Source organism: Gopherus evgoodei, chromosome 2 (assembly GCF_007399415.2).
Source record: "Gopherus evgoodei ecotype Sinaloan lineage chromosome 2, rGopEvg1_v1.p, whole genome shotgun sequence".
Taxonomy (NCBI): Eukaryota; Metazoa; Chordata; order Testudines; family Testudinidae; genus Gopherus; species Gopherus evgoodei.
Genome location: NC_044323.1, coordinates 195564143 through 195590605, shown reverse-complemented (window position 1 = coordinate 195590605; position 26463 = coordinate 195564143). Strand labels below are relative to the sequence as shown.

The following is a 26463-nucleotide window of genomic DNA, read 5'->3' as shown; positions in this document are numbered from 1 at the left end:
TTTATGTTTCATCGCTGGTTTAAAGATGATTTACAAACATTAATTGAGCATCACAACAATCTTGTGAATGTTAATATTCCCATTTTACAAATGAGGTGACCAGGGCACAGAGCAGGTAAGTGACCAAAGTAACAGTGTATCAGTACCAGAACTACGAGCCAGAAATCCTGACCTCCAATCACATTCTCTAGCTACTAGCTCAAGCTCTTTCTCAGCAGCTATACTGGAGTGGTCTTACACTGATGAGCATGAATGAGAGGGTTCTGTTACAACCAAATTGCTCTAATGTATTTTTTTTCTCATGAACAGTTTAGCTGGATTTTATAAGAAACCATAGGTTGATCAGATGTAAGTTGTGTTGTTCTATAAAAATGGAACACTTTGCTTTAATCCATAAACCCTTCTGTCAGCAAAATATTATTTCATTGAGTTCTATCTATAGTACTGTCCTTTGCATGTAACACACACAGTTAATAGTTGAAGTTGACAGAAGAATTATTACATTGCTCATTTTAGTGTTTTGTCCAACTTTCTTCATTGCATTGACCTCTTTTAAGGCACATTGTCTGGGGACCACCTCCGCCACCACTCATGAGTATATATAATTCATCCCTGGGGCAACTATAGCAATTACTTACCTGGCAAAGTAGCAATTAGGAGACATTTATGTAAAATAAGTGTATTTTTAAAAAATGAATCCATATTTTGCTTTTCTTTCACATCCCTTAATTTCTGTTCTGTTCCTCTCTATTTCCCTGGCTCCCTTTTCCTGCACATGAATGCTGCCCAAACAACTCTTCCTCTTCTCCCTCTGGTCCTCAACTCTTCATTCTCCTCCTACTTCCTCCTTCTCCCCAACTCCCCCAGATGCTCCTCTGTTGCTGACAGCTGGTTTCTCTAGTCCCATAGGGGATTCCAGTCCTCAGAGTAGCTCCTAATTCCTCTCCTCCACTTCTTAAATAGTATTTGCCCCTGATACAGACTACTTTGTATGCAGTAGTCTTTTAAAAGCTCCAGGTTTCTCTTTGCTAGGAAGACTCGGCATAACTGTAGGAGGAGCTGGAAACAAACAAGAACGTCTCCAACAAGCCCCCAGCCAGATCTCTACAGGTCACCAGCAAATGACTGTGAATCCTGGGCAACTATTTTTCTTTTAAAGGGCCAGATTGTGAGTGACTCCTTCTGCCTCCTTGTATGGTTGTGAAGGTCTTCGCAACAGTAGCACCCCATATGCTCTGGGAAGTATATGCCCTTGCCAAAGCAAGATTTTGGAAAAAAAAGAGGTTGGTGGAATAGACAGGGTCATGCCACTTCTGTACTGATGGCTCGTATACTGTAGAGAACAATCTGTTACATTCTACTAAATAGAACAGATTGCTCACCCCCTGTGCGCAAGGAGAAGCACAACATAAATTGAAGCACAATCCTCACCAGTGCTCGCCCTGCACTGGCGTAGTTCTGCATAACCTCCTGCTCAGGTTGGAGATGTAAATGTTTATCTTACTTCCCTATGCTCCTCCACCTTAGATGGGTACTATGGCTACAAGTTATTGTAAAGGAGCTCTGACAGGGAACCCTAGAGTTCCTTCACCTCATCATTGCAATTAATAACTATATTTGTACCCCAACTGCACTCTCCACCAAGAAAGAGCATCTGAAAGTATGGATGAATCTTTCACACCAACTACTCTCCCATTCCAAAACACCACACAAATATATTATTGTAAAAGCTAAATAATCACAGTAAGGCTAGTGTAGGGGTAACAGCCCAACAAAATAAATCAGGGGCAATTTTCATCACTTTTACATACTACAATTCTCACAATATGTTGTAACACTCTGTGCAATTTCTTCATCCATTCACTATAGGCATTTGCTTCACATGTTCCTCTTTATTTCTGCAGGCTTCTGTTTTAAAGACCTCCAGTGGCCTACCACCCTTTAGCCTTATAAAAAAGTAGCCTGTTTCCGAAAGTAGGTTCATACGGCAGCAGACAGGGAACAAAAAGCATGATAATGTGGATTTTCACCTCCCTGGTGTTTGCAAACTAGCCAACAATCTGAACTTCATAAATGAAATATATTTGTTTCCTAGTCCCAATTCTGTTTTCAGTCACAGGACTTCAGCTCTGGCATTACCGGTGTATCTGAGAGCACAGTTTGGCATAGTAAATATAGATTTGTCAGAAATCAACACTGATGTGTTGGATTCAAATAATTAGCTTAAAACTGTATGTCATCTGTGCAAAAGAAAGAGCAGCTCCAAAAACAAAATGCAGATTTGTACATTAAAGCCAAGGAGGGCCTGATCCTGCGAGTTTCCATGTACTCTCAATGATTATCACAGGAGTTGAGTGCATTCAGAACTTCACATGAGGAAACCAAGGCTTGATCCAAAGCTTATTGAAATCGATCAGTGTCGTTCAGTTGACTTCAGTAGGGTTTGGGTCAGTGCTGCAATGCTTCACAAGATCAAAGATCTAAATTATTCAGTGCATGACTAAAAATTGAATCCCAATTAAAAAGACTCTGACAACTTGGTATTTGGTCAGCTAAAAAAAAGAGCTAAAAGTAATCTCTAGTACTAAACCTGCTCCTTCATGCCTCTGCCAGTTTGTGTAGTTTTATGACTATATATTCCTTTATTTGTCTAACCTGATGTGTGAAACACCCAAACAAATAGCGAAAGCCGACTAGCAAACTGAATATGCTGGAAGAAAGAGTAAAACTGACTGTGCAGTCTAATTCACAATGCTCATGATCGAAAACCCCAGTCAGCAGCAAGATTTTTACTGAACTTTAGGTTAGGCTTAAAGTGATCCAATTGAAAATTAGAATTTTTTTCTTATTTTTCTAATCTCATTTATTCTGATTTTAAATGCTATTCATAATGTCAGTACATAAGAAACTTTCACACAAAAGTTAATGGAGTCCTTTAAAATAAATGTAAGGCCTGGTCTAGCCTCCATTCAGGTCTTTGGGATTTTTGCCACTGATTTCAACGTGGAATAACTAGGTTGCTAATATTTTAAGTAAGCACTTGCACATGACCATATTTAGCATTATGAGGTCTTTTCTTACTTGACTACACAATATGCTATAAAGTAGAAACATAACCACTGTATCTTCTTTCTCCACATTTATGTCACAAAATTTCAGTGAAACCCTTTTCTTCAAACCACCAATCCCATGTTACACTGGAGAGTGGGGAGAAATGTACCAGCACAATTTTAGAGTATTAGTTTTTGCAGAGCTTTGAGATGTCACTGTAAATGCCAATGCTATTAGCAACAAAAATGAGAAAGCTTCACTGTAGCTGTGGCATATATAATTTATATCCCCTGATCGCATTATGGTTTAAATAATTGTCTTGTCACCTTTAAGTTTGTATTTTTATCATCATAATGAAAAAAGACATGCTGGCTAAATTCTACTATTTTTTATTTAGCTTTGAAAGTAGCAGAAAGCCCTGTCTGAATATACTAAAGGAAAAGAGAGATTGTAAACTATGAATAATATATAACTTCAGTAAAAAAGTCAGATTATAATCTCTTCCTTGCGAATCACTTTTGATGAGTTATTTTTTAATCGTTCACCAAAGGTTTGGTGTGACAATGTGATTGATTAGGCAGGTTAGGAAAAGCTTCAAACCACTTCCCAGAATAACTTCCTTAATATTTGTGTGCAGAAAATCAGTTCTTTATAAGGCACCAAAACAAAGCACATAATAAAGAAAGGATTTGTTCAACTGCCAAGAATAATGTATGTGAAAGAAAAGCTCCTTTCAGTCTAGATCTGACTTCAAAATCCTGTGCACCTGTCTCTCTGCTGCAGCTAATTTCCCTGGGGCCTAGGTGGGCCTATGCCACCCTCCTATGCAGCTCCTGGAATAGGATCATATCAAGGATGAGGAAGGGTGAGTGGCTGGAGCATTTTGTATTCTGGCTATTCTGAACTGTGGAACAGAACAAAAGCATCAGTGCAAAGCTGCTATAAATCAGAGCAGCACTGGGAGCTGCCCTAACTTATTCTGCAGGTTATGCCAGCTCCAGAAGCAGCCCAGAAATAGGGACGTACAGATGGTTTTTTGATGATACACCTATCAATAATTAATTTCGCAGTATGGTGCAATAATCGTTTTCAGTCTATGCAGAGAATGAGAATCTCATCTATTTAGTGGGAAACCTGTATTTATATCGCAATTATTTGAAAATAACCTAATAAATAGGATATAAAGTGGATAGTTGCAATAATCCTGTTCCATCCTTTGCCACACAACTATTCCACATTTCCTTCAAACTTTCATTGAATAGAGAAATGCTGCCACAAATTTCTCATCTAATTTTATGTAACTCTCAGGCAACTTTTCATTTTGGGTACTGAATGCCAAATGTTACAACAGATAGGTACATTCTGTTCATTCTGCTCTGTAATAACACACAAAATGATTTCTCTCTCAGCTTTCCAAAGTTGGTGTGCGCGTACACACTAGTTTGCAAAGCCTGGAGTCTGAGGCAGTTCTGCTGAGGGGGTAGTGCCCTCACATCACTGATAAAAGACTTTTTTTGAACATCAACTGCTGTGCTGCCTTTAGAAGACATGTGAAAATAGGTAATGAGCACAAAGTTATTCCACTCTAGAAGAGAGGAGAAATGGTGTGCTATCCATCTGTAATTAATCCAAGTGTTCACCGATGAGTAAGCTACAAAAATAATGTAATGGTGGCTCAAAGATAAAACAAAAAAAAAAGTTGTTTCCGGTTAAACTCTAACTGAAATTTTTATTACTATTTTGTTTCATTTTAACTATTTTGGTTTTTTCCCCTTTTTTAAAATAAAACTAGCTAAATTTCAAAATGAAACATTGGCTTGAAACTAAAAGTCAAGATGTTTCATTTCAAAAACATCAGAATGAAACATCTTGACTTTGAAAAAAAGTAATCAAAACTATTAGCTGAATTCAATCTAAATTTCTGAATATTTTTTATTGATCTCAAACTGGGTGAATCAACTATTTATCTGAAAAAAAAATTGCTCAGTGCTACTGAGTTGGCTTTGGACAAATGAGACACTATAATAAAACCAAAGAAGGGAGCCATTGGATTAAGGGAAAACATCCTTTTCCTATATTCTTTTTGATAAACAATGACAAAAACATTGACAACTATGGAGGAAAAATAAGAATGGGGAGTCTATTAATCAGTGGCTCACTCTCAGAAGTATAGGGCTCAGACTAAAGATATATGAATTTACCATGGCTCTGTTTTCAGTAATTTCCAGAACGACAAACAGAAGATGATACTATTGGATTTGGCAATGTTTTTTAAACATTACGTATACTGGACACGATCTTAGTGTCAACATAATGACAAGGTGTAAAATATGGAAAATAAAGGGATACATCACCTCACAGTTACCGAGAGCTCCTGATTCTTTAAAGCTCAGAGGAAAGACATGTTGGAGAAAATTACCCATTATGCTGCCCACATTGTTATTTATAGCAAATGAAGGTTACTGTGACAGTGAGGTGACAAATTACCTTCCAATGCTGAAGGAAAATAACAGTTTAAAAGTTCAACACCGAAAAATTGCTAAGCAAGACCCATGTGTACAAAGAAACGTACACTATATTCGTACTCTTAAATTAAGTGCCAAATCAGTGAGTAGATGCAGGACTGACCTTGGATCGTGGTGGTGCTCGGATGTACCATTTACAGTCAACTGCCTCTGTATCAGAAGCTTTTCCTTCCTTCACAATTTGCATAGATTCCACAATTCCTTCAGGTCCTCCCATCTCAAACTCACAAACTGAATAACAAAATGCCACAAAAATGAAACCTGAACAGCAAGCAAAAAATATTTTCTACAGCAGAAGACGAAGGCCTTTAAGTTTTATGAAATATCTAGCATACCAACCTGGCAATGGTTTCAAAACTCCCAGGTCCTTAAAGTCCGGATCTTAAAAATTTAGAAAGGAGAAAAATCAGTCTCGTTCAATATTTTGGTTATAACATTTAGTTGAGTTTCATTAGAATATTACAAGCAATTGTGGGAGAATCTCTCTACACTTATTTCCCAGAAACTTTTAAAGACCACAGCAACAACTGATCATGAAAAACATGTTTCCATTTTACTATTTAGCTTTTTTTTATTTTCCATTATGAAAATCTGCTTTGGTCATAATTTTCTTTGTCTCCCTCCCTATTTCTTATCACTGAACACAAGAGATGTTTTCAGGATACACCAGTGGGCAAGAGCACCAGACAGCCATCCCTTTGGTGTTTTGATGCAGCAATCTAATGCAAGTGGTTATCTTTCCAGACATTGCATACCAGATCCCGTTGCCTGCTTCACAAACCCTTGTACAGCATGGTTACCATAGCTAAAGGAACTCTCACTGCAGTTTATGATATCTGAATGATCTGCGACCCCAATTGATAATGCACTAGTTGAGCCACTGTCTTTGCCAAAAATCAGCCCTGTGGCTGTTAATAAATAAATACAAGTTTGCCACGGGATACATTGAGTGAACAAAGTGAATGAATATATTGCAGCTTGCTCTTTTAGCGCATACACACACACAACTATCTTTAATCTCTGAGAAACTTTGTACCCTATTTATAGCCAAGTGCATGACTTACGTGAAACGAGATTGGTCACAGCTCTGTGCCCTAGTAGACAAGTATCCACATTATACAAATCAGCATTTCACAAAATTTGGCACAGTCTGAAGACACTGTTCAAGAGAAGCCCAAAACTGAAATGTGAAAGGGACTAAAATATTTCAAGAGAGGATGATCTCTTGAGATTAGATTAGTCATTGCTCAGGAATCACAGTTCTCCTTGACATGCATATTCCAGCTTCCAATAGACTGTCTCTTTAACTTCATGAGAAAGAAAACAAGAAAAAAAAGTTGCTGGTCTTGATATTTTTGTCAAAATTCATAAGATTTGTTCTCCCCAGATTGGTGACAAATACTTATGACACACACTTTGTCACAACTTCTCCTGGACTTTTTAGGATTCTGAGCCACCTTTTGCACAGACTTCATTGGAATAGTTCAAGATATAAGCCATGGTAGAGTTTGGTCCAGTGAATCTCTATATTCAATAGATTTTATTTTAATTGTCTCAGAATTAGATCACTGTATCAAAAGCTTAAAAGCAAGAAAAATTTTCTTCAGAAACAAGGAAATGCACAATTTCTGCAATGCCATCTCAACCAGGGCTAGTCAATACAAACAGAAGAACAAGAAAGAATGTTCAGTTTATTGGATCAGTAACGATATATTGGCTTTAAAAATTAAATGTGTAAAATCACCTCATGACACCATGTATCTATACACTTCATTGTGCGTTTATGTTCTTTGCAATGATCTTTTGTTGTTTCAGAATATAGGTCTTAGTTAAATGCCCATAAACTAAAGGGACTGCAGATATATCTGAGCAGATAATCAGCATTTTTAAGAAGACATTTTAAAAAACAATCCTACATTTAATTAAATATACCAGTTAATGAATTTAGATACCAATACCTATAGCTGAAAGCAAGACATTTATATAACTGGAATCTATTTAACTTAACTACAAACTCAAATTAACATCCAAACCACAGATTCCTACGTACAATGCAGCCATTCAGTTTTCTCTAACAGCTGGTTTTAAATCTTCATGGGCTGGATTTTCAGGTCTGCTGAGGCAACTTTAAGGCCACTTTGTATTGCTTATGTGGTGCGCTATGCCAGGAGAAGGGCAGTAAAGAATTCTTCCTGTACCAGTTAACTCTTGAGTGGTAGAGGTGGCGCTGTCATCTCCTGCTCCAGATGCCCCCTCACAATGTGAGGAGGGAGAGGATCATGATGTAGGTGGCAAAGATGAACTCTGCTGCACAAATCCTTGTAGGCATAAGTTACGGCTGCCCCTATGCATACACATCTTGCTTAACGGCTGAGAGGTTCTGAATAACGAAGTCACAACAACTTCCCCATGGCGCCTATCTCAGATGGAGTGGAGACTCAGGCCCAAGCAGTTTTATTCATTTTAATCTACAAGTGGGGGGTTATTTGGAATATTCATAATAAGATTTAAATAAGTTGGGGCAGTACAAGTGCCTCATCAACTTCTTATCTTCAATTAGCAACAGGGAGTGTCTTCATACCAACACATACACACATACACCCTCCTTGAGGGTTGCCACAGCTGCTCCCAGAAGGATGGTCATCCTGGTCATATGTTATGTTTGCTAAGGATAGGGGGCAGGCCCTTCAAGGCCTCTCTTGCCCCCTCCCCAGAGTCTCTGACGGTTCCATACACTTTTACAGAGGTGGCAAGTGGTGATAGTTTCCTAAGGATAAAGTATTGAATGAAGGAATAGAAAATATACTCTGACGGACTAGGAAACAAAGGTTTCAATCTGTAAGCCCTTGACAGAAGAAGAATTGGAAGAATTCTTGTACTTTGAATAAAGATCTAGTGAAGATTTCCAAGGTGGAAGCAGGGGCAGCTCTAGTATTTTGCCGCCCCAAGCATGGCAAACAGGCTGCCTTCAGCGGCTTGCCTGTGGGAGGTCCCCGGGCCCGCAGATTCAGCGGCACGTCTGCGGGAGGTCTGCCGAAGCCACAGGACCAGCAGACCCTCCGCAGGCAAGCCGCCGAAGGCAACCTGCCTAGCGCCCTCATGGTGACCAGCAGAGCGCCCCCCGTGGCTTGCTGCCCCAGGCACACGCTTGGTGTGCTGGTGCCTGGAGATGCCCCTGGCTGGAAGAAAAAAAATTTTTTTTCTTTTTTTTTTTTTTTCCAAACTGAACTTCTAAACTGGAACAGAATAGCACAGGTCTAAAGTATCAAGATAAAGTGGGACACTTCTGTAGTTTCTTGATGTAAAACTCATTCGACATGATATTTCACTAGATGACCTTCTCTTGTGTAACTTGTTCTTTCTTTCAAGTGGCTTATAGATTTTAAGGTCAGAAAGAACCATAATGATCATCTAGTCTGATCTGCTGCATAACACAGGCCCAGTAATTTCACCCAGTAATTCTTGTATCAAGTCCAATCAGAGCCAGAGTACAGGCTCACTTATTCCAATAGGATTTTAATTAACTCATATGGAAGTTCCTTGTGCTTGATTTTCAGAGATGCTGGAAACCTGTAGCTCCCATTGACATCTACTGGAGATGTGGCTACTCAGGACTTTTGAAAACCTGTTCTTCTGAAGCTTTTCTGTAGCAAAATAATTAGGTTTGATTTTGAGATTAAAGAAAAACTAAGGTGCCCAAGTGCTACTCCACATAGGCTCCATAAAATATAAATATTGGATACACAAATACATAATAAATAAATAAATCAACAGCCTAGAATGGAAGTTATACATTATAGATGAGGCTGAAATTTGAACCATGTTCAAACAGTTCGTTATCTGAATAACAGATAGCGAGTAGATTTATTGTTTGTTTCTGAAATAAAATAACACTAAATGGATTATTTTAGAGGCTGCTGTTTATGATTTAATAAAACAGATGGTGCTTGTTTTATTATTAGTTCTGCTCAGAGTAAATCAGAGCAGAACTTTTGTTAAGTTATTTATATACTGAGTGGCCAAATCTTCTGATTGGTGATAAACCTCCTGTTGCTTGCAGCTGGAGGAAACAATGGGAAAATCCAGTAGGATCTACAAGGGAGAAAAACAGGATAGAATAGAGGAATCTTTAAGGAAAATTGAAGTGCATCAGAAAGTCTCTGGAGGGAATCTCTAGAAGGGGCAGATGCCTTGCAATCTCTGTAAAGATAGTATGGAGAAAAGTATGAAGAATCTCTATGGGAGGGTGCAGGAATGCATTTGAGTCTATAAACGGAAAGTTTTGTCACATATTGGGTTTGCTTTAAAAAAAGAAGATCATATTGAGTATTTACAGGAGCAGCAAAGGTCTCTGAAAGGAATGAGAGGTGTCAAAGCACCTTTAAAGTGGATGGTGTTGGAGCCCGTTTCACAATTAATGGAATTCCTAAAAATCAAATACATACAATACTCACTGGAAAGACTCTGAGGAACAGAAGTACAGCTGCAGCTTCTTATGAGAGAGTAAAGGAGTGCTTTGAGATGTTTACAATGGGTTGCAGGAGAACAAGAAAGGTGTGAGAGTTCATTGGGATCCATGAAGAAAGGGCGGGGGTTATCTATGGTGTTTGTAAAAAATTGATGACAACTCATACATAAGAGATGTATGAGAGCACTGCAGATCTCAATAGGAGATGGGAGGAGAACATTAAAGGTGTTTCCACAGGCAGGAGCTTGTCAGGGATCACTATAGTGGGCATGTTAGTTAACTCTTCAAAAAATTAAATCAACATCATTTTTTCCAGATAGTTTAAGCAAACTGTAGCCTCCACACACAGGCACATCCCATAGCCCATTGAAGGTCATTGCAGCCTGGTCAAGAACTAAACTACCTAGTTAATGTTTTGGTCAGATAACTTAAGAAGTAATCCCTGATTCCCGTTTTCTTACTCATAACAAATACATCTAGGGCCAAATCCCATGCAGTGCTGAGAGTTTTCAACTTCTGCTGACTTCAGTGGATGCCAAGCACCCACAGCACTTCACAAGAGTGTTATAAATTAGCAACTTCACACAGTTTCAAACTTCACACACTTATACCAAGAAAACATGGACAATTCTGTTATTTACTTATTATTTAAACATATATGTAACAAATTCTGCAACAAAATGTACAGTTACTATACTGTCATAACATGTAAGCAAAACAAACTCTCCAACACATGTTCAAAATAATTCTGCACCAACTCAACATTCTGGAAAAAAAAGTACAAAATATACCCAGTATAACTTTCCAATGCCTACTGTAGATGTTTCTCCATTGTGCTGAAATAAAACCAAAGTTTCACACAACACACATCACCACGGAGACATTGTTCATGACAACAAGCAGTATAAAACCAGATTCCATGCTGCATACAAATTTGAAAAACAAATATAATTCACATTACAGCACAGATTTCACCGACTTTCCAAATTCAAAAACAAATATTTGGTATATATTCTGGAATTTGTATAAGTGCATGCTTTCTGTTAATGTATGATGTATTTGGAGCATGTGTTGGGAGAAAGTAGAAACTATTTTGCAACTGAATTGTGGAATCTATCTTGCTTTTATTTCTACATTCTTTCCAACAAGAAAACACCAGATCTGGCTTCTTAAATGCTTGGAAACTATGAAATGTAAATACAATGAGGGGTAAGCAATGAGCTAGGCCAATGGCTTGGAATTGAAATGATATGGTCATACATTAGAATGTGTTGCTCAGACATCTTATGAAATACCTGGTTCAACTTTAGGGACAAATGTCCTTCACTCCCATTGACTTCAGTGTGAACAGTTTGATTCTGTTCAGGTAGTGACTAATGCCCTTCTGATAATCAGGGTATGGAAGACAGTTTCCTACCTATCTGATGTGGTTGGGGAGAAGGGTGGTAAAACACAGATGAATGGTCTGGTTAATATGAAATGAGAAGTTACTTTAGGTAGAAACTCAGGGTATGGTCATAATGAGACCTTTTCCTTGAAGAACATTGTAAAGCCCCTGGTTGTCCAATCTTCTAGGCTGAAGTGATGGCTATGAAGAAAGCTGTTTTCATAAACAGATGTAGCAATTCACACACATCTAATGGCTCAAATGGATGTTTCATAAGGCAACTAAGAATAAGATTCAAATCTCTTATTGGAATAGGTTTTCTAATCTGTGGGAAAAGATTATCAATCCTCAGGGGAATATTTATATTGGCAAAAATGGAAAAGCCTTCAACAAGAGCAGGAAAGCCACCAAGTGAACCTGATAGCAGACCTGATTCTTTATTTTTATTTAATTTCAGCAGATAGTTTATGATGGTGGGAAGAGAAGAATGAATAGGATAAATTTGTCAACTGGTACTCCAAAGTTAATATTTCATTCATTTTCGAAGATGATATGGTCTCAGTCACTTTGTTGTTTACCACCATCTCTTGCACCTCTATTGAACAAGAAGTGTCAATCATCAATGTACAGAACTTCCAAATTAGAGTGAAGTATCTGACTGGCATGCTGAGACAACCAAATGGCAAATGACTGGAAGTTTCATTGGTGGATGAGAAACAATTCAAATGAGGTTGGGATACAAATTTGTCTCAACCAAATTTGTGCAATTAAAATGACCTTGGCCTTGTACAGCTTGATCTTGTTTGGTACTTTCAAGAGTAATGGAATTGGTGGATATATGTAAAGAAGACCATTTGTCTCTCAGTAATTGAGGGTCCCATCTTGAAGGAAAAAATGCACTTTGGGTTGATGGCAGTGGCAAAATAGGTCCACTTTGGGAAACCTCTATGATTGAAATATGTTGCGGAAGATCCATAAGTCCAACTCACCTTTGAAATTCTATGAGAAATGTCTGTTGAGGTAATTGGCCAAGTTACAAGGAAGTAGGAAGCAGAGATGACGATCTGCCCTCTACACACCAATTCCAGAGAGTTTTATTGCCTTAGCACAACGCAAGAGGGAGCAAGTGCAGAACATGAAGGCCCCATTGTCTCTCATGACCTTCATGGACTTGGCTCTGATCCATGGGAGGAAATGAGTGCAAGAATTTTGGACTAATTTCAGGTCTAAAAGACTTATGTGAAGACAAAGCTCTCATGGAGACCATTTGCCCTAGATAATGTGTGACCCTATATATATATCACACATCCTAAGAGGTATGTGTCTAATATTATAATGATGGTAGGAGGAGCCATAATGAAAGGGGACTACCACACAAACCTTTGAAGGTTCTTTCACCTATTGAGTGAGTCCAGAACCTGACAGGGAACAGACAGTTGCTAGTCTCGACTGTGATTCTTGGTTCATAAATTGAAGCTGTAACCAAAGCAGAACTGATGATGCAATCATCTCAGGTTATGAAGGTATAAGCTGCCATAGGACTGAATAGTTGGAGACAATTTCTTGCTGAGGTTTGAGGGATTATCTGAATCCTTGAAATTGGATTTTTAGGGGTGTGACTCTGTCACACTGTCCAATGAAACTCCGAACAAATCTATCTGGTGTACTGGTGTCAAAGCGGACTTTTCATGATGGAGTCAAAGGTCTAAATTGTGGAACAGAGACCTTATAATTTGTATTGTCAATAGGACTTCTTGGTAAGATTAACTCTTAAGTAGCCAATTGTTGAGATAAGAAAAGATGATTATCCCTAGTTGACCTAGAGGGCAGCTACAACTGCCAGGATCTTTGAGAACACCTTTGCGGCAGAGAAGAGGCCAAAAGGGAGCACATGGTACTAGAATGGTCATGGTCAACTATAAAATGAAGAAACTTTATGAGAGGAGTGAATCACAACTGAGAATATGCATCCTGAAGTTCAAGAGTTGGAGAAAGGGAAATATAGCTGCAAGAGTCACCATCCTGAATTTCTGTTGTTCCACATAATTGTTTAGATGACTAAGATCTAACATTGGTCTCCATTCCCCATTCCTTTTTGGGGAACAGAAAGTACTTGGAACAGAAACTCTTCCCCCTGTACTGGGCTGGAACTGGTTCTATGGCTCTTAAGTGTAGAAGAGAGGCAACTTCCTGTGTCAGCAACTGATCATGAGATGGGTTCCTGAAAAGGAACAGGAAAAGGGGTGGTGGCAAGGAGGCATGGAAGTGAAATGGATGGAATAACCAGATGTTATGAGTTCCAAACCCCATTTATCAGATGTTGTTCTCTCGCAAGCAGGTTGGAAATGGGGAAAATGGTATCCAAAGAGGGGGAAGGAAAGTGGAATGATGCAGCACTAGATTTCTGGAGAGTGGATGGTTTGGACTCTTGACCAAGCCAACAAAACTATCATTTAGATGACGTGGATGACTGAGATGAAGTACTCGTGACAGAAGCTGACTTCCTTTTTTTGAATATTGTGGTCTCTTAGATGATAGTTCAGTTGGTCTATAGAAACTAGAGAAATGAGCTAGGTGAGATCTCTGTGCTGTTTGAGACCTGTTAAATTCCATTATTTGCAGGTGTATAAATCCCGAGGCATCTAGGAATGACTATCAAATCCTTCAAGATATGAAGAAAGTGGTCTGTAGAATCCCAAAACAATTTGTGATCATCAGAAAGAACAACTAAAGCCAGGATGCTTGCTGCATCATGGTCATAATGGAAGTGGACTAGGCTGCAGTATTGGCTTTATTAAAGGGGTAGACGTTGTGTTATGCATCTGTTTCTACAACCAGAGAATTTGGGGTCAGGTGTTAAAAAAAAATCTCAGAGTCCTTCACCAGATATAATGTTTTTGTCAGCACATTTACAAGTAGGAGCTGCCATAACCAGATAGTTTTAGCAGGCTCTGGTAAAGTTTCATTTACAGGAAGGGCCACTTGTGCAGAAGCTGAAGTATGTAAAATGTCAGGAGCTAATGATGACAGTCCTGAACCTCCTCCAGAGCAATCTGAAGCATATCACTGATGCCCTTCATCAGTTCCTGGAATTGTCTAAAGGCTACGGAAGGTGGTTGAGGCATTACAGCCTCATCTGACAGTGATGAAAAAATATCTGTGTGAGAAGTTGCTTCCTTTTCAGGTCCTACTCCTTAAGTGTTCCTCAACTGGTTCTGGTAGATGCGATGGGAGTGAAGTCTGAGGAGAATGGGTCTGCCTATGCTCCCTGCTAAAATGACTGAGGTCCCTTAGAAACTGCTGACACTACATGGCCCAAAAGTCCAGTAAGACTACTGGGGGACCCACACAGAAAAGGAGGTAGCATCCACTTCCGGTCATACAATATAGACCAAAAATGAGGTTGTCTTCCCTCCGTTCTCTGAGAATACGTATGAGAATGATTTCCCACAGCATAGACAAGAGATCCCTGAACCAAAATCTGTGAGTCAGAGGAGTCTTCTTCAACATATTCCAGGGGAGGTGATCACTATTCACCCTGGAGGGTTGAAGTTGGTGAAGTAGTGAGTCCGAATGAAAAATGTGAAGGTGGTGACTCAGAAATCCTTGGTGCAGAAAGGTGTTTCAGTAACGGTAAATAATGGAGACTCTCAGCTCGTTCAACACAATCTTTTGAACACTAAATTCCTGCTATACTAATGGTGCATAGACTGGAGTTGAATGTGATTCTGTGGACTCTAGGTATGGTACCAACACAGGTACCTGTGTGGAATGCTTTGAAGCTATGAGCACCAAATGCTTCCAATCAGAATTAGACTCCATTATAGAAGTCTGGAGTACTGACATAGGTACTTCGGTGTGCATGCTGTAGTTCTCTTTGAGGTATAGTGCATGCTTTTATGGGCATGAACATACAAAGTAGAAGTGGTCCTCAGTACTGTATCTCACTTTGTAGAAGCACAGATCATAGAAGTAGCTTTAGATGACTTCCCAGTACCAGAATCACTCAAACCCTCAACAGTACTTCCTTGGACCTAAGGTTTCTGGAGCCTTCTTTGGAGCTGGTGACTGAGACCCTTGATCTTCTTCTCAGTACCTGTCCACCTTTGTGGGGCTCTCAGTACCAGGAACACAGATGAAGCCACATCCCCCGAGGCTTTTGGTGACCAAGGCTCTGAAGTTAATAAAATACTAATTGCAGAATTCCTCAAGGCAATCGGTGAATGGGATCCAGAGGTAAAAAGGACACTAAATGTGCTCAGTGGCCATGGTACAGGAGGGTTCTTGGAGCCTGAGTCAGAAGCTGGTTATAGGGCTTGCTCCATCATTAAGATCTTGAACCTTATCTCCCTAGTTTTACAAGATCTGCTCTTGAATGAGGAGCAGATCTTACACTTAGCTACTATATGCAGGTCTCTCAAACTTCAGAGACAGCGAGAATGTCCATGACTCACTGGAATAGTTCCCCGCAGGAAAGATAACGTTTAAAGCTTGGGGATCCCAGTTTACCCCAAAGAGTAAAAGCCCAGAATAACCCCTCAAAAGGAGAAGAATAATCAAAAAGAAACCAGCACCATCAAACTCCATCTATAGCAACTAAACTAAGCTAAAGTACGCTATGAAAATTTGAAATGGGCATGCTTGATGTACTATCTCAAGCTAAAGATTGAGGGTGGTTCTCCTAACCTACCCTATATAGCTTCAATATGGGCCATAAGGATATGGAGAGTGCATGTGCAGGCCAAACAGACACTGCTACTGAAAATCACTGATCAAAGGCGCAGCAGGACACAAAATCATAAGGAAACTATCCAAGGAAGAGCTGTAACTTACTAAAGTTGCTAGTTGGATTGTCACTTGCATATAAACAAAAATTTAACCATTTTGTTATTCATTTTTAAAAGATAAGTAAACCATATCATCTAGTTTCTACATGTAAAAACAGCAGGCTTCTAATGATAAATAAGGAAACCATTCCATTTGACTCAATAAATCATGAGCTAAAAATAAGCATTTAATTTTGCCTTGATTGAAAAACTGAATAGCAGTAAGTAGTCTAGTTTATATCAAGCAGCTAGTAACAAATTCCAGTAGTTACATGTACTTGTCTGTCATAGAACTTAGCAGACCTTATGTACAAATGCGCATAGTGAGATTATTCTTAAAATTATTTCCAAAAATTTAATCTGTTCTACACTCTCCAATGGCAGTATCATAATATTCCTGTGTAAAAATCACAGAGCTTGCACAATTCAATATAGAATAGTAGGATTATTTTAAGATATTTCATGTGGTTGTCACTTGGCATTTGAGGATACAAAGAAAATACTGCCTGTAAAACTGATGACAAATTCAGAATATATTAAGGGACAACTGAAAGCATGTTAAAGCAATCTCAGAAGCAATTCAGATATAGAAGAAGATTCCTGAAAAGAAAACATCTCTTTTGTAAATTGTAGAAATAAGGGGGGGACTAAGCTGTACTATAAGAAAGCGAAAAAGCTCCTGTAAGTGAAGCAACCACCCATTCACCCACTAAATTAAAAAACATCACTATCTCAATGTAAATTCCAACTGTTATTGGTGAGGGATGTTTAAAGGGAATTTGTTCTCCATGGTTCTTTCCAGTTGTACAGTCATACTTCAATTCCAAGAAATATCCCTGCATGTTAGTTTACGGTACCAGGAAATCTTCAAAAGAAAGAATGTTGTGCTTTTACTAAGAATTCATCCTAGAGTGCTTGTGGAATTACCTGAAGCAATCTCAGAACCATTGGCAGATGACTTTGAGAACTCATGGGGGACAGGTGAGGTCTCAGAGGACTCGAGAATGGCAAATATAGTACCTATCTTTAAAATGGGGAACAAAGAGCATCTGGGGAATTATAGAACAGTCAGCCTACATTGATACTTGGCAAGTTACTGGAACAAATTATTAAAAACAAACAAACAATTTGTGAGCACCTTGAGCATAATAGAGTTATATGACATGCCTCCAACCAAGTGTGTATTCACCCACGAAAGCTCAAGCTCCAATAGGTCTGTTAGTCTATAAGGTGCCACAGGACTCTTTGCTGCTTTTACAGAGTTATAAGGAATAGCCAGTATAGAATTGTCAAGAACAATTCATGCTAAACCAACTTAACTTTCTTCTTTGACAAGGTTACTGGCCTAGTGGATGCAGGGAAGCAGCAGACATGATATACTTTGATTTTAGTAAGGCTTTTGACACAGTCCTACATTACATTCTCATAAGCAAACTAGGGAAATGTGATCTAGATGAAATCACTATAAGGTGCATGCAAAACTGATAGAAAAACTGTACTCAAAAAAGTAATTACCAATGGTTTGTGGTCAAACTGGGAGAGCATATCTACTGGGGTCAATCCTGGGTCCAGTACTTATCAATATTTTCATTAATAAATTGGATAATGAAGCAACAAGCATGCGAATAAAATTTGCACACAACAGCAATCTAGGAGTGGCTGCAAGCATTTTGGAAGACTGAGGGTGAGAATTCAAAACAATCTTCACAAATTAGAGCATTGGTCTGAATTCAACAAAATTAAATTCAATAAAAACAAGTGCAAAGTACTACACTTAGGAAGGCAAAATCAAATGCACAACCACAAAATGGGGAATAACTAGTATTAGTAGTACTTAAGTATTGCTCCTTAAAAGGAATTGGGGATTACAGTGGATCATAAATTACATGAGTCAACCATGTGATGCAGTTGCAAAAAAGGCAAATATTCTGGAGTACATTAACAGCAGAGTCTTATGTAAGACACAGGATGTAACAGGCCCATTCTGCTCACCACTGGTGAGGCTTTAGCTGGAGTATTGTGGTCCAATTCTGAGTGCCACAATTTAGGAAAGTTGTGGACTAATTAGAGAGAGTCAAGAGAAAAGCAACAAAAATGATGAAAGGTTTAGAAAACCTGGCCTAAGAGGTAAGGATTTTTTTAAAAAGGGGCTGGGGGACATGTTTAGTCTTGAGAAAAGAAGACTGAGAGGGAAGACCTGGTAACAGTCTTCAAATATGTTACGGGCTTCTATAAAGAGGACTGAGATCATTTGTTCTCCACGTCCACTGATGGTAGGAAAAGAAGTAATGGGCTTAATCTGTAGCAAGAGAGATTTAGGTTAGCTATTAGGAAAAACATTCGACCTTGGAATGGGCTTCCAAGTGAGGTTGTGGAATCTCAATCACTGGAGGTTTTTAAGGAAGAGGTTGGACAAACACCTGTCAGGTATAGTCTCTGTTTACCAGGCCAGCCTCAGCAGAAGGGGCTGTACTTGATGACCTCTCGAGATCTCTCCCAGCCCAACATTTCTATGATTCTCTTCAACAGAAAGTCTGGGAAACTTCTACAATCATTACAGCTGTTAATAAACATAAGCTGGTGTTTAATCTTTGTTTTCTGGGTACCATGTCTAAGACCCCATTGTATGCTGGTCTAGTGGATGTAGCTTGCTAAAGGAAAGACACACTCTCAGCACTTTCACATGGATATCTTAATTTTTTCTTACTACAAACACCCTAAAAAGTGTCATTGAAGAGAGAGTAAAAAGATTCTCTTTGTTTATGGGAAGCATAACGAATGCTGCAAAGTCCTGTGACAATTAAAATGATTTTTATGTTATGTGACAAATTAAGCTTCATTAACAGAAACACAGCCCATTATTTGTGAATGACACATATGAAACAGTTATTTTAAAAAGACTGAAGCAATGCTTTTATATATTTATTTCATCATATTTCTTATGAAATTGTCAAAATAGCTCCAACTTTCAATTTAAAAAGGAGCTTTTAAACTTTCAAAATAAAATTGTTGGCCTCAGTTTGATTTCCTTGTCTCACCTTTCTTGATCTTGACCCACTTTCATCATCAAAAACTGAATTGCATTGTGCCCTGACGTACATCTTGTACAACTCCACTTACTTCAATGGGATTGTACAAACTGCGTCAGGTAGCATTCAGTCATATACATATAGGGTGGTGGTGGATTTTTTTTGTATTCTTGGTCCTTTGATATTGATGTTTCTAAATGAAAAATTTAAATGGTATGAAAAAAAATATTTCCTGTAGCCAACTCCTCAGCTCTGTTTATTTGACCATAAGGGTACATAAGCCCAAAAGCCACCTAATGCAGCTATATATTAGGCTGACCTGCTCAGGCCATTGAATCAATTCCATGGGGACCAAGTGCAGAGTGGATTGCAGGGGCAGTAAGATCATGCCCTAAGGCTCTTGAGGGAAAGAGAGAGGGACCAAGTCTGGGGTTCTCAACATTAAATCAAGACCAAAAATATTACCTGGGTGGGGATCCCTAGGGAGATATACATATTTAATAATTATAATAACTTGTATTACCATAGCGCTCAGAGGCCCCACTCAGGGATCAGATCCTCTAATGCTACCCACTGTACAAACACATGGAAAGCTGGCCCCATGCCCAAAAATTTGGGGCCATGTCCCCTTTCATCCTCTGATCTACTGATCGGTGTTACCTATCAGCCTTAACAAGCCCAAAACTCTGTTCTACTTCAAAGATCTGTACATCTACACTACAGCAGCACAGCTGCATAGATGCTTCCTCCACAGACAGAAGGGAGCTTTCCATGAACATAGGGAGGTGTAGGGAGATAAAAGGAAGAATTCTTCCATTGACGTAGCTGTGTCTACAGTGGGCATTGGTCATCCTATGTTAAGCAGGGCCTGAACACTTTTCACAGTCCTGAGCGAAGTAGCAAGTCACCTAAAGTTTTAGGTGTAGATCAGGCTTGAGCCAGAAGATCACTCTTGGGACCACACAGCCCATTTTGTTTCCCTGACTGGCAATCAACAGAGGAGCAAGCCACACATATGTGAATACTGGGGAGGCACTGAACATTCTGAGTGTCTCCTCAAGATAATACCCCACTTGTCAGGTGTCCTGGAATAATGGACTCTGAACCTGGCCTGGAAGAGTGTTGGACAACCTGAAAGGCCTTATACAGCCACATCTGAATGTTATTAACCCTTCAGGATGGAAAACATTATAGAGTATGGCTGAGTTATGTAACTTCAGACATTCTAATATCACAAAACCAACAGGGCTCAGGATTTAGCTCATTCACTTTTCAGGGACAAACTCTAGGCTTCCCTAAGAAAAGTGGCATGGTTGGGATGGAAATAGTGGTTCATTAATGCCTACATATCCAGCACAACAGTCATCCTACAGTACAGAGATAGATGGCACAGGGTAGGCTGCCTAGCGTCTGCTAGGCATTGCTTCTCTAGGATGGATCAGTTTACCCAGGAGTTCTGCTAAAGTCTAACATATACTGCTGATCTCAGTACATAGGTCAATTGGACTGACAGCTGGGCAGTTGCCCTAGCCTGTAGATCGAATTCACAGGGACTCACTTTGGCACATGAGTTACTTCCGGCCTCATAGCAAATTACTGAGGTTGTTTAGTGGATCCTTCCTGGTTATGTTATTGGAAGGAAAAGGGTCTCTCCCAGTTGTGCTTTACAGGGAAGGATTTAGACTTTGGAAAACATTAATGAGAACCTATAAACAACAGAAACCTTAAATTCATCACAATGCTCTAATTCCTTTGCAGGGCTACGTATGAACATAATTAACCCATTTTAACAGCTTAGAATAGCCATTTATATTTATGAATATCTGGGTGGGTTCAAATAGCACTGCCTAATCTGGTGCTGACCTCGTAATGAGACCGAATCCCAGAAGGGACAAACTGAGGTGCCAGTGTGATGTTTCCTGGTCATGCTCCAGTGCTATGTCATGTGGAATAAGAGCAGTTTCATGCCAAGGACAGGCTCTGTGGTAAAAATGGAACGTCAAGGTGAATTGAGAGATTCCACCTAGCTTCTCAGCTTGAGTTGGGCACCTCATAGTTTTCCTCCCATACTTTAACAGTATGCACTATTCCCCGAAGTCTCTACAAATGCAGACACCAGCTTTGAATGTCCCCTTATTTTCACCCCAACTTCTCATCTAGGAGGCATAGCAGAGCAGATCACAATGAACATTTGATCTGAAGTGAAGGGTCCAATTGAATAGCAAGGGATCCCAAATGTGTATGAACCACCCTTATCACAATATTTGCATTAAAGGTATATATATTTGCCTCATTTTATGGCAGTACAATATACAGCGTAGTAGATTAAAATAGACATATTGCTCCTGAAAGTAAGCCCAAGAGAGGTGGTGAAGACTCTATAACTCCTGCAGACCTTTGGACTCAAAGGCACTCTAAGAAATATTCATAGGCAAGAAAATACTTGTTAATTATTTCAGTGTGTAATGATGTTGGATTTTAAAAGGTTACAGTACGTACTGCACAGCAGAGCTCTCTTATAACAAAGTTATTTCATACTCCAAACCAGCATCATAGGCCGTGCAGGTTTACTCTCCATCAGGAATGGAAATCTGCCCATGCACAGCACTGACCAGCTCTGGATTGTCATTCTACTTCACTGAGATGTAAATTCTCTCCTCCCAAACACAATATCTTAGTCAAGGAGACAAACCGTTATTCAACTCTATGAGTTCATTTCTAGTTCTCAACACATGTGCCCCTTGCAGGCTGGGGGAGGAAGGTTTAGCCAGCCCAGACAGTCAGCTACAAGTGCAGCTTTAAAAGCTGTGGACTGAAGAATTTGCAGAGGGGAAAAAAGCCCATCCTCATAGACTCCAGAAACATCAGCAGGAAAACCCAGATCCTTTGCACTTCTATTCCTGCTGTACCCTGGCAGTACAGCTTTCTCAGAAGCCATGCCAAGGCTCTCATTGGCTCTCTCCCCTGTCGTTGGTCACTACACATTTTACTACTGTATAAATTTCTGCTTTAAATCATTTGGTGATTGAGAGGGCCCTGCAGCAGCAGTTCTCTAGCATCTCTCTCCAAAGCTTACAAAGTCCCAGCAAGAGAAAGAGCACAGAAGGGTTTCCATAAACTATAAAGGGAAAGATCTGACAGGAATTTTTTTTGACAAAATGCCGTTTCATCAAAAAGTGCCAATTTGTAAAAACAAACTCTTTGCAAGAAAGGGTCCTGTTCAAACTGACTCCAAAAAAAATATTGAAAGTTTACAAATTCATTTAGACATTTTCTAAATGAAAAGTTGGGGTATTTTGGTTAAGAATTACTTTTTATTTTGGAATATAAACTTAATTTACATGATCAATAAGTTAAAAAGAAAAAAAAGGTCATAATCAAAAGAAAATATTTCATAATTATCAAAATGAAACAGCTCACTTCAGAGATGGCCACAGCTTAAGATGAGACATTGGACAAGTGTTCTCATGGACCTGGAGCACCATTCTCTTCCCTCTCCTAGTCCTACATCTGAGGCATTTTTACTTCTTTTTACTCCCATTAGCTTCTTTCTGTGCTCAGTGCAATAGAGGAGCAAAAGGCACTGGAAATATTTTTACCTCATTCAAGCTCATGGCAACAAGGTATTTCTCTTTAACTCTTATCTTCCACTAGATTGTATAATTCATCCTAAATTTGCTCAAATACTTCTTACGAACGTTACTTTTTAGAATACAAAACAAAATACAATATCCAAGCAGATTAATGTTATTTGGGGAGGGTAGCATTAACCCCCTCCTTCCCAATAATCATGATCTTAAAAAGTGTGATTTTTTAGTCAGAATTTTGTAAAACATATTATTGGTGATACAGAACACCTTAAGATAGTTAAGTCCAAAGCAGACTGTAAAGAGTTACAAAGAGGTCTCACAAAACTGGGTGATTGGGCAACAAAATGGCAGATGAAATTCATTGTTGAAAAATGCAAAGTAATGCACATTGGAAAACATAATCCCAATTATACAAATAAAATAATAGGGTCTAACTAAGTGGTTACCACTCAAGAAAGAGATCTTGGAGTCATTGTGGATAGTTCTGTGAAAACATCCATTCAATGTGCAGCTGCAGTCAAAAAAGCTAACAGAATGTTGGGAATCATTAAGGAAGGGATAGATAATAAGATAGAAAATATCATATAGCCTCTATATAAATTCAAGTACACCCACATGTTGAATACTGCACACAGATCTGGCTGCCCCATCTTAAAAAAAAAAAGGATATATTGGAATTGGAAAAAGTGCAGAAAAGGGCAATAAAAGTGATTAGGGGAATGAAACTGCTTCCATATGAGGAGAGATTAATAAGACTCAGACTTTCAGCTTGGAAAAGAGATGCTTAAGGGAGAATATGATAGAAGTCTATAAAATCATAACGGTGTGAAGAAAGTAAATAAGGAAGTTTTATTTACTCCTTCTCAGAACACAAGAATTAGGGGTCACCAAATGAAATTAATAGGCAACAGGTTTAAAAACAAATAAAAGGAAGTATTTCTTCACGCAACACTCAGTCAATCTGTGGCACTCTTTGCCAGAGGATATTGTGAAAGCCAAAATTATAACAGCGTTCAAAAAAGAACTAGGTATTGTTCATGGAGGATAGGGCCATCAGTTGCTATTAGGGATTGTGTTCCTAGTCTTTCTTTGCCGGAAGCTGGGAATGGGTGACAGGGGATGGATCACTTGATAATTCCCCTGTTCTGTTCATTTCCTCTGCAGCACCTGGCATTGGCAAACATCGGAAGACAGAATACTGCACTAGATGGACTTTTGCTCTGACTCGGTATGGCTACTCTTATGATCAGACATCCAGGATTTTAGGAGTTGATTGCACTTATGCTTATTTTGGCCACTTGTAAATCCATGGGAGTAGTCTAGAGAGAACTCATAATTATCTTAGAATGGATGATCTATCTACAAGGTCAGTGTTTTTACCTCTATTTTACAGGTGGGGAAACTGAGGCAAGGGGAGGGCTGTGACTTGCCCAAAGAAAGAGTTCCATTTGCAAACACCATAAAATGGCAATTGTGGGACAATACCATTTTTTTCCAAATGACAATATTCATAAATGTTTGTGTACTCTTCATCAAATATTATATAGACCTTAACTGGCTGAACAGAAAAAAGGATATATTTAGTAAAGTAGTGGATTAGACAAGCAAATTATCTGCTATTTGATAGTGTTTACAAGGAAACTGAGGAAATAAATCCATTTTCATTATCAGGTCAAACATTCTAGTCCACCAGTACACTCAGGAGTTTTAAGTGTAGGTCAGCAGTGTATCCAGTGGGAAGGCAATAAATTAAATTTCACTCTACCAGATCGGGATTTTGGCTGTCAAACAACAGGATTTTTTCCTAGCTTGATCTAAAAGACTCATTTAAAACTACAGTAATAATTTCACTTTTAAATAAAACATTTAATTTAAAAGCACTTCACAAACTCTTGATCCATACATAAATCATCATTGTGATACATCCCCCAAGCACACAGCAAGCTATGTTAATGTTAAATATTATTATTATGGTGTTAGAACCTACGAATCCAGAGATTCTAAAAAAGCCAAACCTGGTATTTAAACAACTAAGCCACCCTCAACCCAGTACATATTTCATATACATTATAATTAAAATGTCTTATTTCAAAACTACTTTATACTGAAGTTTATGGCCAGTATGAGTAATAACAATTTGCCTAATCCCTATAATGAAATCTATATATGACTTCTAGAACAAAAACTTTTCCAGAAAATTGTCCTCTATTCCCTTTTTTAAAATGTTCATGTATTGGACAGAAAACAACTACAGTAAAGAAAGAGGGTGGGGAGGAGGAATAGCCAAGTAGTAATAGTATCATACAATCTTTTATTAACCCACATACTGCAACCAGCAGATCTGATAACATTGCCTCTGGAGCTTCAACTACTAGATAACATCTGGCAAATGATGTTTGTAAGTCCTGTTACACAACATCTTCTGGCTTTTCAGTGTCATCTAGGGGACTGATATGTGACCAGAATAACACATTTTACACTGCCTGCTTTTGTCATGTTAGTAAGGATTTTTAATAATAGATGTGCCAGGATGATTTTTTTTTTTAATATTAGTTCTTTAAGATTCCTTGGAAGTACAATTTTTATAATTTTGTCCAGGAATTCAAAACTCTTAATGCAAGGCCATACTAGGTTTTAGAGCTAGTCTTTCACTATCAATGTATTCACATAATCTTGCTAAATCTTTAACATGTAATGACTTCTGAAGCAGTCTTTTTAAAATGCCGGTCAGGAACATTTTGTAAATTGCTTATATCTTTGGCATTTTTATAGGAATTTCATTCCTTTAGGATGGCTTTCTGAGTTGTTTGGTAGCAAGAACTCTTATTAACCTGAACATTGCAATATTTCTGCTAGTCTAGTACATATTTTAGCTTGTATACTACATCTCACTGAAGCTTAATTCTCACCAACAAATGAATTCCAGCACAAATATACAAGACATTCCTTCCCTTTTAATAGCAGACCATGATCAAGAAAACAGTGCATATTTCACATAATTAAATCCAGTCAGAGCCTGACACTCTCAATTTAAAGAGTAGCAAGAATATTTGTTGTATTGATTATGCTATGATTTTTAATATTAAATGGCTCTGTAAGGGAAGGACTAATGCTTTTGACAGTTACGTTACAGGTTTTATTTGCATACCACTGGAATATTCTGAATGAAAGGTTCTGTATTAATAGCTATAGCAATGTATTATACAAATACAATTGTCAATTCACTTTTCAGTCAGATTGGAAGGACCACTCATACAACAATTGATGAGAAGTAAGCACATAAAATGGGTTTGTAGATGAACAGTTTATTCATTCATCCATCCCTTTTGGGCTCTGTGTTTTGTTTTGTTTTTTTTTAAAGAAAAGCTTTCCTGTGAGCCAAATTCAAAGCTGGCATAAATGAGAACCATTCCATTATCGCCAAGGGGGTTGCACCCACCACACAAACAGTGAACATGTCATTGTGAGTTTTATACTTTGTCACAATGATTCATGAAACCTTATGAAACTCACGATTGTATTAACATATTAATTATTTTTAAATTATTTTGCCAAACTGTTATATTTCAACAGTAAAAGATACAGGA

At 38.5% G+C, this 26463-nt stretch overlaps 1 protein-coding gene across 10 annotated transcripts in view; it reads right to left on the bottom strand.

Moving 5' to 3' along the window:
• Positions 1 to 26463, bottom strand: part of NETO1 (neuropilin and tolloid like 1) — an 82750-nt gene that overhangs the window by 22684 nt on the left and 33603 nt on the right. For 8 of the 10 annotated variants that reach the window (XR_003999078.1, XR_003999079.1, XM_030552648.1 and 5 more), the window contains 2 exons: positions 5916 to 5957; positions 5680 to 5807 (listed from right to left, as the gene is read on the bottom strand). The exons of 1 other annotated variant lie outside the window; for it this stretch is intronic. Coding sequence is in view for 7 of the 9 variants with exons in the window: in XM_030552648.1 (XP_030408508.1) it covers positions 5680 to 5807; positions 5916 to 5957 (170 nt within the window). In the remaining 2 variants the exon portion in view is untranslated. The remainder of the gene's footprint in view (positions 1 to 5679; positions 5808 to 5915; positions 5958 to 26463) is intronic. One more of the 10 variants, XM_030552652.1, reaches the window with a different exon arrangement.